Source organism: Strigops habroptila, chromosome 1 (genome assembly GCF_004027225.2).
Source record: "Strigops habroptila isolate Jane chromosome 1, bStrHab1.2.pri, whole genome shotgun sequence".
NCBI classification, from domain to species: Eukaryota; Metazoa; Chordata; class Aves; order Psittaciformes; family Psittacidae; genus Strigops; species Strigops habroptila.
Window position 1 is genome coordinate 52,472,650 of NC_044277.2, and position 12,538 is coordinate 52,485,187.

Here is a 12,538-nt window from a genome sequence, read left to right on the forward strand (position 1 = left end):
TTCTCATTTTTCCTGTCTGACCCCTGTGTCTGCCCAAGAGAATTAATATGTGCATCCTCTTATTATTGAGTTCTTGCTTATTTGATGGTGACCACAGTTCTTTGTAATTAGTAGATCAATTATAGTCTGAGGAAAGATGTGGGTTCGCTTGGTCTGCAAGTGAACTAGGATGTATAGTAAGCTTTGCTGCAATGTACCAGGCTGTCAGCTTTCCCCAGTCTACAAATCTTTCTCAGTAGCTGTTGCAGCTTCTATAATACATCTTCATCACTGGAAGCAGAGTGATTTATTTTTTTTTAAATAGCAGCTGCTAGTCAAGTACATACTTTTTCCAAGTTACAACTTACTGCTTTGGCATCACACTTCAGTGCTTAATCTGGGATAAGCAGAAAGTAGAGAAGTATGGCATGTATTTTTCCCTGGCCCATCTTCTACCTGGGCAATAGAATTCATTTCCCTGTCATAAATGGCAATATGTGTAGGCACTATAAGAAAGGGAGAGTTATTGACTTGATATTAAAGCAGTGCTTCATACTTCCTTCCAGTCTCTCTTGCTGTGTACAATAGAGACTCTCCAGTTCATGAAAATAATTTAGGTAATGGGGTAGTGCAAACTCTTGGGTAACTTAGGTTCAGAAAACATCAGAGATGAGTGGGTGCTCCCCATTCTTAATGGCTTTTACTCAACTTCTTGTAAAGAAAACCTCAAAAAAAGATTACAAAAATGTGAATATGTACTTGAAAGATTACGGTTACTGATTTTTATCTCATTTAGATTTCTGGGTTGCTTCCCAGAAGCACACATGTTGTGGTGCTAATTGCCTCTATGCAAATGCATGTACTGCCTCTATGCAAACACACTCAGCATGGGGAATAAATAAGAGGAGTTAGAGACGTGCGCACAGCGGCAGGGCTGTGATCCTATTGGCATCACAGGGGCGTGCTGGGATGGCTCCTATGATTGGAGTGTTGGAATGGAAGGATACAGGCTCTTCAGGAAGGACAGGCAGGGGAGATGAGGAGGGGGTGTTGCCCTCTTTTTCAGAGATTTTTGGATGAGGACTAAACGGGGGGCAGGGACAGGTGACATTATAGTGGGGGTCTGTTATAGGAACACTGAGCAGATGAGGCCTTGTATAGACAGATATGAGCAGCCTCACATTCGTAAGTCCTGATCCTCGTAGATCACTGGGGAACCACCCCAGTATCTGTTGGAGGGACAAACACAGCAGAGCATAGGCAATCCAGGAGGTTGATGGTAACTTCCTTCTGCAAGTGATAGAGGAGCCAAGAACAAGAGGGACCACGCTGGACCTTGTTCTCATAAACAGGAAAGGGCTGGTGGGGAATGTGAAGCTTGAAGGCAGCCTTGGCTGCAGTGACCATGAAATGGTGGAGTTCAAGATCCTTAGAGCAGCAAGGAGGGCTCCTGGACTTCAGGAGAGCAGATTTTGGGGAAACATAACCCCCATTTTTAGAAAAGGAATAAAGGAAGACCTGGGAAACTAAAGGCCAGTCGATCTCACCTCAGTGCCCAGCAAGATCATGGAGTAGATCCTCCTGGAAACTATGCTAAGGCACATGGAAAACAAAGAGGTGATTGGTGGCAGCTTCACTAAGGGCAAATCGTGCCTGACAAATTTGTTAGCATTCTCCGATGGGGTCGATAAGCGAAGAGCAACTGATGCCATCTACCTGGACTTGTGCAGAGCATTTGACACTGTCCTGCACGACATCCTTCCCTCTAAACTGGAGAAGCATAGACTTGACAGATGGACCACTCGATGGATAAGGAATTGGCTGGATAGTCATACTTAAAAAGTTGCAGTCAGCGGCTCAATGTCCAAGTGAAGACCAGTGACAAGTGGCATTCCTCATGGGTTGGTATTGGGGCTGGTACTGTTGAACATCTTTGTCATCAGCATGGTCAGTGGGATTGAGTGCACCCTCAGCAAGTTTGCCAACAACACCAAGGTGTGTGGTGTGGTTGACATGCTGGAGGGAAGGAATGCCATCCAGAGGGACCTTGACAGCTTGAGAGGGACTTTTTACATGGATATGTAGTGATAGGACAAGGGGTAATGGTTTTAAACTGAAAGAGGGGAGATTTAGATTAGATTAGATATAAGGAAGAAATTACTCACTGTCAGGGTGGCGAGACACTGGAATGGGTTGCCCAGAGAAGCTGTGGCTGCCCCATCCCTGGCAGTGTTCAAGGCCAGGTTGAACGGAGTTGTGGGTGACATGGTTTAATGTGTGGTGTCCCTGCCCATGGCAGTGGGGTTGGAACTAGATTGATCTTTAAGGTCTTTTCCAACAAAAACCATTCTGTGATTCTATTTAAAATGTTACTTGTTTTGTATGTGCTTTCATGGTATTGTTAGTCTTCTATAGTTGTAGAAGGAACAGATGGCACTTTTTGTTTCAGGCAAAAGGGAGGGAAAAAAATTTCTGAGAAGCCAAAATAAATGATTAGGAAATGGGTGTTTATTTCCATTAGGAGTAAAGTGTGAGAAAGCAGCATGAGTTTTAATCTAGAGGGAGGTATTTTAAGCATTTTAGTTTTGCTTGTCTGGAAAATCATCTAAGTTCAGCTAAATGCTTTATGTAATTATTGTCACTTGGGTAAATGCACAATTTTGATATAATTCATCATGTTTCTTTCCAGAAAAAAAAAAAAAAAAAGATAGAATTTTAAGAGTTATTAGTAGTTCAGATTTAATGTCTCTGCAGAGCTTTCTTGTGTATAGAATTTAATAATTTTAGTTTGCCACCATTGACCTTTAATGGTTCTGTAATGATGCTCTGTTAACCTGAGTTTTGCCTCATTAATTTACATAGGCTATGGGAAGGTAGATACTCTTTCTTAAATAATTCCTGTATTTTAGATATCACTGTGTGAAGGTCTAGGTGAAGACAATATATTTAGCTCTGACACTCTGAGACTCAGAATAGTTTGTGTAACAAACTGTTCTCTGCACTGGAATTTTAATGATGCACTGTAGTTTATCTGATGAACTTCAGACATCCTGTAGGTGGGAACTAGGAGATGGTGCACTTAAGTTTGATTTCCACAGCCTTGTTTACATACTGTGATTTATAACCCATATCACCTCAGGCCGTAAGGATAGTCACGTATGAATTGCAGCTTCCCTCTCACCAATGCAAATAGAAGACGTAAGATACTGGACACCAGCTCAGTTCAAAACAGAAGGCAACAAATCTCAGTCTTCTAAGAGAGTAAATTTAAATTGTACTTCGCTATGTTGCCTTTCATATTGCTACATCAGTATGTTCTGCAGGGTTCAGTCATCTTTATCTGAGCTGCCTCCTGAGAAGAGATACCAGGATGATTCATTTCCAGCTTCCGATGGCTATGTAGCAGATATGTTTCTAGTAAAAGGGACTCTGTCCAGTCTCTCAGGCAGAGCTGTAGAAACTTAAGTGGTGAAAGCTTATTTTAGTGGTGTTACCAGAAATTTGCTTCCTAAATGCATGAAATATTATAGCAGTAGAGCAGGCTTGTCGATTTGGGTGGCATGGGTGAGGGGAGATGGAGAGGGATGTGTGAAAATAATTGTGGAAAAATTGTGTACATATGAATCTGAATTAGCTTCAGTGTTGCTTTTTTTTATAACGGGTAGAAATGAGAATTGAATGTTTATAGAGTAAAGAGTTGCTGGTTTTGTCGTAGTTGTTATGAACGATGCAAGGCATGCAGGAAGCTTTCTTAATTGATTTTCATGTGTTGGAGATGGTGAAGGCATGTCTTGAACCTCAGCTATGTTCTATTCTAGTGAAGAGGAGCAGAGAGGTGAGAGGCTGAGTTCTGTCTAGCTTTTATGGGTAGGGTTAGAGCACGCTTGAGAAGGCAGGGCCCCTTTGTGTCCCTCTTGTCTGTATGGAGTTTGAGCCTTTAAGAAACTATTTGTGATAATTGGTTTTGGTTATACAGAAAACCTGAGGTCACCTTTTCCTTGTGGCATTCAGTTTCATGCTCTGTTCTTTCAAGTCCAACATACATGTTTGTATTTTCCCTACACGTTTTTTGTGGTCTCCTTAATAACTGTCTCTTTGACTAGAAGATCCAGGAGGCTCCTCCGGTTGTTCTTGCCTTGAAACCTTTAACTTCAGGTTCATTGGAGGCCAGAAAGTTTGCTTCCCTTGTCCAAGTACGGTTCCTCCAGCCGGCAGGGGGAGCTTTATTTCTGGATAACTTGGACACATAAACTCGAATCCTATTTATAGACAGATTGTTTATCTTGCTGCTTATGCTGTGAGCTTTCAGCAAAAGCACTAGCATTTTTGAAAGATCTTCGGGGTTTAGTAAAATTAATTAGATAAAAGCTTGGTGTTACTACGAGCATCTTGTCTTATTTTATTGAAAGACTATGACAGCACTGTTGCACTGTGCTATGAATCCAAAGTTTCCAGGCGAAACTAGACTGCAGTATTTCTCAAGCTAAACTTAAACACATTGCTATCTGTTATGATTAAGACTGATTCTTCCAGTAGATGTTTGTGATTTGGGTTTTTTTTGTTGTTGTGTTTGTTTTTAATACTGATGACTTATACCAAATGGCACGTGCCATAAGCATTACTCACTGGTTTGGAAGCCAAACTGTTTTTGTCAGGAGAACTGAAGTGTATCTTGTTCAGTAGTTTGAAAAGTGAAGGAGTTCAATGTCATTTTATACCAAATAGTAACTTAAGGAATGAACCACAATTAGTTATTCAATATGTTCTTTAACTTCAAAGACATTGGCTAACTTCCAGTGGGGGAAAAGCTTGTCCTGAAATAATTTTCCAAGATAACAATAATTGAGTAACTTTCAGTAGATAAATCACTTCGTTATTGGAGTGCGTGGGGCAAGATTGATACTGATAATGCAGTATGTCCATATTTTCATAATGGATTTAGTATTAGATAGTTGCAGGGTACATATTATTGACTAGAATGATTTATGTCTGTGTGTTTGTATGAGGTACAAGGTAGAGTGTAACACCTGTAGGTATGTATTTCAGCTGTGGTTTCTGAGTATCAGTGGTAGTAAGTAATGTTTCATTTAGTTTTCATCAGTCTTTCCAAAGCGATACCAATGTTCTTACGTCTAGCAGTTGTTAAAAACCATGCTGAACTGTTGGGCAGAACTTGCATAGAGAAGAGTAAACTTTGCATGGAGCCTTAAAATTCCCAAGATGTTTATTAGTTACTTCTCAAGAAACTTCTGGTTTCTGCAGTTGCCATGAGGGCTCCAGGTGCCTTTACAGTTTTTGTCATGCAGCTCAGTCTGGACCATACAGTAATTACAGTATGGTATTACTCCATACAGTAATACTTTAATTGACTAGGCATGCAAAATGTTTGGCATATAGCCAATCAGTAATAGCATTGATAGCTCACTCACTATTTGATTTTTCTTTTTTATCATTTTTTTTTAGGCATAAGCTTTAAAAAAAACCTTATTTGAATAACTGACAGGAGGAAACACTTTCCCAAGCCACTGCCTGAGCTGTAGTGTGCTTTTTGTGCTTGCCAGTGTTCAGCATCATTGTAAGATTAGGAAGATGGTTGTTATCTTTTATGCATATATATGCTCTTGTATTTGGTTAGGCAGCTTTTAACTTTTCAAAATGAACAGTTGCGCCTTAAAGAGTCAGTAAAAATACAGCTTGCTTTCAATTTTAAAATGTTCTAATGTATAGCCCTTTTAAAGAACAGCTATGGCATGCTGACAATGACTGGTTAAAAGCAGTAAACAGTTTGAAATGCCATTTCAGTCAGCTTTATTAACTTTATGGCAAAGAATCTTTTAAACCTTTTATTGCAAATGGACTGAAACCATATAATTAATGGAATGTACAAAACTCTCATTTTCCCTAAAAAATAACTTGCTTATTGCTGTTTTGTTTTGCTTTTTTTTAATAAAAGTTCATATATGCAGTATTAAACATACATTAAATACATATTCACTATACTATGTATTAACACTTTTTCCGCAGATTACCCCACCTCCCTCACTGTCAGACCCGCTTAAGGAACTATTTAAACAACAGGAAGTTGTAAGGATGAAATTACGTTTACAGCACAGTATTGAAAGGGTAAGACTAAAGTAATTTATTTTTTTTTATTTCCCAACTTTAAGCTTTAGGGGGTTTTCTTTCTTCAGTGGACATTTTTGCTCAGTTTGACATTACTTTAGAAGTAATCTGCCTTTTATCCAAATTTATGAATTGGAGAAACTTGTAAATAAAAAAAAAAAAAAAGGCCTGTTAGTAGAATACTGAAGCCAGTAAGATAGCAGCTTTTTCCTTTAATTGCTCTAAGATGTGGCCCAGATTTTTCCCAGGGGCAGTGGGAAGTGGGAAGAAAGCTGCAGACTTTAGTTTTGAAAGCTAATAATGGTTGTAGACTCTGAACCAAATTAACTGAGTTAAATGAATTGAAGCAAGAGTAAATTCTGTACTGGTAGTAGACATATGTGGCTTTAAGACTAAAACATTATTTGCAATATTCTGCTCGCAAAAACTGCCTGAAATTATGTTAGAACTACATCTGTAGGCTTGACTGAATATGAACTCAGCAATTGAGAAAATATTCCTGGTTTAAGAGTGTTCTTTATTTTTACGAAGCCCAAACCTTTCTCCTTGGCAGCTAGCTTTAGATGTCTTGTCAGTATTGTGAGCCAGGTTGCTTGTGGATACAGGCAGGACCACTTTCTCACATAGAATGTATCTTAAGTATTTCTACAGAGTTATACAAGCAGCAGGCTCATTAAAACCTAATGTGGTACTTTTTTGATTAAGCTGATTTCATTGTGGCTTAACAAACCACATTGGGAGGGGTTTTATTTGAATTTGGCATTTCAGTGTAAAGCTAGGTATAAAATAACAAGCACAAAGAATGTAAACATTGTTCAAGTTCTGATGGAAAAGAAATTAGTTGTAACCAAAGGAAAGATGCTGCTTTTTCTGTTTTCCAAGCTGTCTATAATCCACCTTTTCTTCTGATAAAAATCAGAGCCATTATGTTGCAGAGCAGTAAACACGCAATGTACCTTATTTTATGTCTTTTAAAATTCTGCATATTTCTAGTTATTTTGCTCAAACAGACTGTTCTTCAAATCAAATCTACTTTATACAACTGTAAGTCAAGTTTGGCCAAGTAAGCTATATTTTCTTGTCTCGGTTCAGGAAAGAATCTTTGTCCAGCTATGAATTTATGGAGTTTCTGCATGTTGTTTAAAAAAAAAAAAAAAAAAAAAAAAAAAAAAAAAAAATTAAATTCTCCTGCAGATTTTATTTCTGCTTCAGTTTGGCCATTTGCCTGATATGACAAGCGTGTGACAAAAATCTTAATTTGGTTGAGACTCACAAACCTATATCCCAACCCTATGCTCCTCCTAGCTTTCATCTTTCACCTTCTTCATTAAATAGAACTTGCCTCAGTGGCAGGAGTGGAAGATGTGTGCCTGACATGCAGCCGTCAGCAGTGGTAGAGGAGAAGGTGTTTTCTGTTCTGACATGCAGGGAACACTTTTTGCATCATTAAACTGAAATTTTGGATTTGATTAGATGAACAACTGCTCTTCCCTCCACCGGCCCATTTCTCACACTGTTCAAAAGTATAAGCCTTAGAAAGAAATGTTTAAATGAATGGGCGTTTTTATGAATCAAACTGAGATGCTTTATTTACCAAATGTATATTTATATGTTGATATATTTTCAATTAGGAAAAGCTTATTGTTTCTAACGAGCAAGAAGTTCTACGTGTTCATCATCGAGCAGCAAGAACGCTAAATAATCAAACACTACCATTCAGTGCCTGCACTGTTCTGCTGGATGCTGAGGTTTATAATGTGCCTCCGGATGCCCAGGTAAAGAATGGATTTCAGAATTTCAAACAAAAAGGTCAAAAGGAGTGTTTGGAGAGAATTCTGTTCCCTTACTGAAGTTGTCATTAAGTTGCCTGGAATTAAGATTTTGCACACTATAGACTGCCCCTTTGAGTAGGCTTCATTTGAGTGTTCAGTAACAATAGGATATGGGTATATGTACACTGTTTTTCTGTTTTGCACCATGTCTGGTTTTCTTTCACCTCCAGAAATTATGAAAAAGATAAAATGAGAACATTTTTCTGATGATTTTTGTTAAATCAGTCATAAACAGAACATATTTTGGAAGCTTACAAATATAACTTCAACAACAACCAAAAATATTTGCAGAATGTAAGATCATTTTTGTCAGAAGTCCAAAGAACCGGAATGCAGTAGTGTGTGAAGTGATGAGATGGGTTTGTGAAATTTGGAAATGATTTGTGGAGATATTCACATTATACTTTTCTCTGTAAGGCAGCCATTACAACTGTACCATAAAAAACAGATGACCAGCAGTGAAATATGCAATGCTATTTTTTTTTTTTTTAAATCACGTGGAGCTCCATATTATTTAAATGCACCATGTTATTTATATGTCCAATGTTGGTATTTAGTCCTGATTAAAACATAAAATGAGCAGTATACTTTATAATCTGCATACCTTTCATGGGCTACCACTCAGAGGTTTGCTGCAGCCGTATCTCTAAGAGAATGTAATTTCATGGTCTTAAAATTACACCATGAATTTTGTGTATTTTGTATGTTTGTATATTTTGTGAACAAATATAGTCTGCTAAGTAACAAAAATGGAAACGGCATTCAGAACCTGTTTTGGTGACTGTAAGGAACACATTAATGCAAGGAAGAAATTTGATGTTTTGGGTGTAATAGAAGTGTTGATGCATTGGATGTTGGGCATTTTTAAATGAAACACCTACATTTCCAACATATGTGAAATTCTACTTTAGTCCCAGAGCCCCTTATAGAATTATTATAGTTTCCAGTGTTTCCTCAGTCTGTTACTATATCTTTTTCTCCATCTTTAAAGAACTAGAGCTATGTACAACAAGGTGATTCAGCAGGAGATAAAGCTTTAAACTGCTTTATACCAACAAACTTTTAAATCATTATTTCTTTAGTAAATCTGTTAGGGTAAAAAATAGATTTTTCTCTTCTGTTAACAGTCCACATACCATCATTGTTAGTTCTGAGGTTCAGAACGTGCTTGGCTTTTTTCTGCCCCAATTTAGAGGCCCTGAACTGTTTAGAAATTTGAGGTCCATCTGATTTTTATGCATATAACTGAATTTTATAGTTAACATTTTACAATTGATTTTAAATAAGGTGATTCTACGTTTGAATTCTGTGAAACAAAAAGAATCTTTACTGGGGGAGAAGTTGTGGTTCCCACCTCTCCCTCCCCCCAGGTATTGCAGCTTTTTTTGACCATCAGGAGAACAACTGTAGTAGTAAAACGCCTCTCCTTCCCCCTCACTGCCTCAACAGCTTTGTGTTTCAGTCTGTGGTGATTTTTCTTACAAAATTATAATACTGCACATAATGTTCAGCAAAGAGTTAAATATATTTTTAAATTATGATTGAAGTCAGTGTTTTAAATTACCAACTTGATGCTTTGATTTAAGTTTGCTTGGTGGGAAGAACGTAGATGCATAAGAAACCATTCTCTTGTAATATGTTCCCCCACTTTCCTGTTATCCTGCTAGCAACTCTTAGTTTTGTCCTCACTCAGGAAACATTTCTCATGAAACTTTTCAAGTATTTGAGCAAATAGCTGGGAAAGATTTTTGAGCAAAGATCTAGCTTATTTTGCAGGAAAATGACCACCTCAGAGCTGGTTTTATGAGGTTTCTGGGTCTTTGGAGGCTTGCCTTTACAGCTGCACGTGTTGGACAGACCTTGAGAACCGTACTTGGCACTCATATGGGCCACAGCAAAGATGGGGGAGGGAAAACAACCCAAGTTTCTGGTGAATAGACTGTTAGCTGGTCACAGCTCACCTGAATGCCTATGCTATGTTTCAGGGTTACCAGATAACTGTTGTTGAGGGCTCTTTCTACAACCAGCGTGTGCAGCTGTCCTTGATAACCCGTCTCAGCTATTTTCTAGGGATTTCTGTCTTTGCAGGGTTTTTTATTCCTGTTCTTGCTTATTGCTACAATGTACAAATTCCTGCAGTGTCTTGTTTTTCTTCCCCCCACCCCCTAAAAAGTAACAGCAGCTTGTTCTATTTAGTGATTATTATTTAAATGTTACATTGGCATAGTCTGGCCTTAGGACTATCTGTAGAGTATTTAGTTTCTCACAATGGGCAGATGTGACATTCCAGATTCTTGTTAAAAAAGCTTAAAAAAGAAATTAATTCACAGGACATAATATATGTCTGCTCTCTTTTTTTAATCCCCTTTTGGGGATTTTGATTAAAAAATATTTCTTATTATTATAACTTTTGAATACTTGTGTAGCCAGTTAAGTCAGAGTGCTTAAGTTTTCCTTTATAAATGTTTTTGCTTTTCCCTGAGGGAATATTAATTTAATTTGTGACTGAATTTTAAAAAGAACAAAGAGATAGCGATGTTATGGAAGGATCTGCCTTGCACTGGTTAAGACTTTAAGGCATAAATCTTTAAGCCTCCTACTCTAAATTTCAGAAATAGAGTACAGTAAATAGCTTGTGGGAACCTGAAAATACCCATCTTTAGTGAGCAGCTGGCGCACAGTGAAAGTGGTGGTCAACATTTATGCTCATATATACCTTGATACTTTATTTTTCCATCTGAAGCATTGTTTAGGAAGATCTCACAAAGTAAGTTTTATGTTTTAAAGTCTGTTTAAGAGTGATTCATCAAATAACATATACTTTGAATAATTTTTTGCAGGCTGATGACAGTAAAACATCGGTGAGGGATCGATTTAATGCAAGACAGTTTATGTCATGGTTACAGGACGTCGATGATAAGTTTGAAAAATTAAAGGTACACTTCTTTGTCTTTCCACTTTAAAATAAAACAAACATAAAAAAAACCCCAACAACTCTAAATTGATATGGAGACAAGACGAATAAATAGTAGATTTGTATGCAATATCATAGGCTATTGTAGAGGTTTTAAAGGCAACATAAAGGAGGGTGTAGCTGTGTAAAAAACAAACCTTTCTTGCTGAATGGTGTAATGGAATAATCTGCAAATTTCTAAATAGCTAGTGGGGAAAACTGCTTACTGCCACCAGAGAGGCTTTTAGAAATTTCTTCTAATTTCAAGCTTGTTGCAGTATTTTTTTTCAAATATTGGAATAACTTCTTTCTCAATTTTAAAACAGACGTGCCTTTTGATGAGGCAGCAGCATGAAGCAGCGGCTTTAAACGCGGTACAGAGACTGGAGTGGCAGCTTAAACTACAGGAACTTGATCCTGCTACATACAAATCTGTCAGCATTTATGACATTCAGGAGTTTTATGTTCCTCTTGTTGAAGTTAATGATGACTTTGAGTTGGCGCCAATATGACAACTAGCATCTTCTGGTTCACCTTTTCCCTGGGACAACTAGGGATTGAGGTGCGGTGATACACAAATCTTTGGGGATTTTTTTTTTAAGACAGAGCACTTAATTCTGTGGAATACCACCTTTCTCAATAACTTGGGTGTTCCTTCAGAGAAGTGTGGCACAGCCTCTTGTTCAAACAAGTTGGTTTCCCAGGAACTGCCATTATCTGTATTTTAAAATTGCCTGTAGCTTTAGAGCTTGTTGCTGAAAAAGATGAAGAAACGTGGTGAGTTAACAGCGCTGGAAGCTGTTAATAACTAAAACAGCCACCAAAAAACAAATGATACTTAAAATCTGCTATAAAGCTTTGTGTTATGAAACTTCAGTTACAGTTGAACTCCCACAGAAAAACGATGAAAAAGCCTGTGGAAGAAAATGTAAGACTTGGAGGAAAATAGTCTATTATCTTATTGTATTTTGTAAATTACTGTACAGCTTTCTTTTTGGGGGAGAAAAAAAAAAAGATGTAATATTGTCTTCCTTTTTAAATAATTTATTTTATACATATTGTGCAAATGTAAATAGTCTTGTAATTAATGTTCAGACCTGTATAAAATAGATCTTTTAATTGTAAAACTGTTTTTTGTCTAATGTTTTATTGGACCAAAGTTGTACTTTTTATTAAGTGTAGCGTGTTCCTGGTTGGCAGATCTTTTTGGGTTTGTATGGCATGTGTTTGATTTAGCTGCTTGTTCCATCACCATAACTGTAAAATAACTGAAACTGAACTGTACTGCATGCTTCACAGAACTCCTAACTCCTTTACTTCAGTAACCAATACCTTAACAACTGTAATATCTACAAAGTCATATTTCATATTAGTCTGCTGTTGTAATGCCATACCTACGACTTACTAAACTGAAAATATTTTTGTGTAAAGCAAACAAAAAAGTTTTGCTCTTATATGGCGGTCTCGTAATAGAGCCTATTTTTTCCAACAAAATGCCTTTGAATGAAAATTCTTAAATTGTATATTGTCTATTTTAATATTAATCTATGGAAGGATATGTAAATAGTTGTAAATACAACGTTTAATAAATTTTATTGGTCATGTTATTAGTTGGAGTTTCTTAATATTGTAACACTGATATAATATCACA

The 12,538-nt window shown here is 37.2% G+C and overlaps 1 protein-coding gene across 9 annotated transcripts in view; it reads left to right on the forward strand.

Moving 5' to 3' along the window:
- Positions 1-12,494, forward strand: part of ANKRD12 (ankyrin repeat domain 12) — a 62,697-nt gene extending 50,203 nt beyond the window's left edge. For 7 of the 9 annotated variants that reach the window (XM_030489246.1, XM_030489299.1, XM_030489253.1 and 4 more), the window contains 4 exons: positions 6,004-6,102; positions 7,734-7,877; positions 10,775-10,870; positions 11,214-12,494. In XM_030489246.1, the coding sequence (XP_030345106.1) occupies positions 6,004-6,102; positions 7,734-7,877; positions 10,775-10,870; positions 11,214-11,399 (525 nt within the window). In that variant the 3' untranslated portion in view covers positions 11,400-12,494. Of the gene's footprint in view, positions 1-304; positions 5,922-6,003; positions 6,103-7,733; positions 7,878-10,774; positions 10,871-11,213 lie in introns of those variants that run through there. The other 2 variants (XM_030489309.1, XM_030489318.1) reach the window with 2 other exon arrangements.
- Positions 12,495-12,538: the final 44 nt, after the last annotated feature.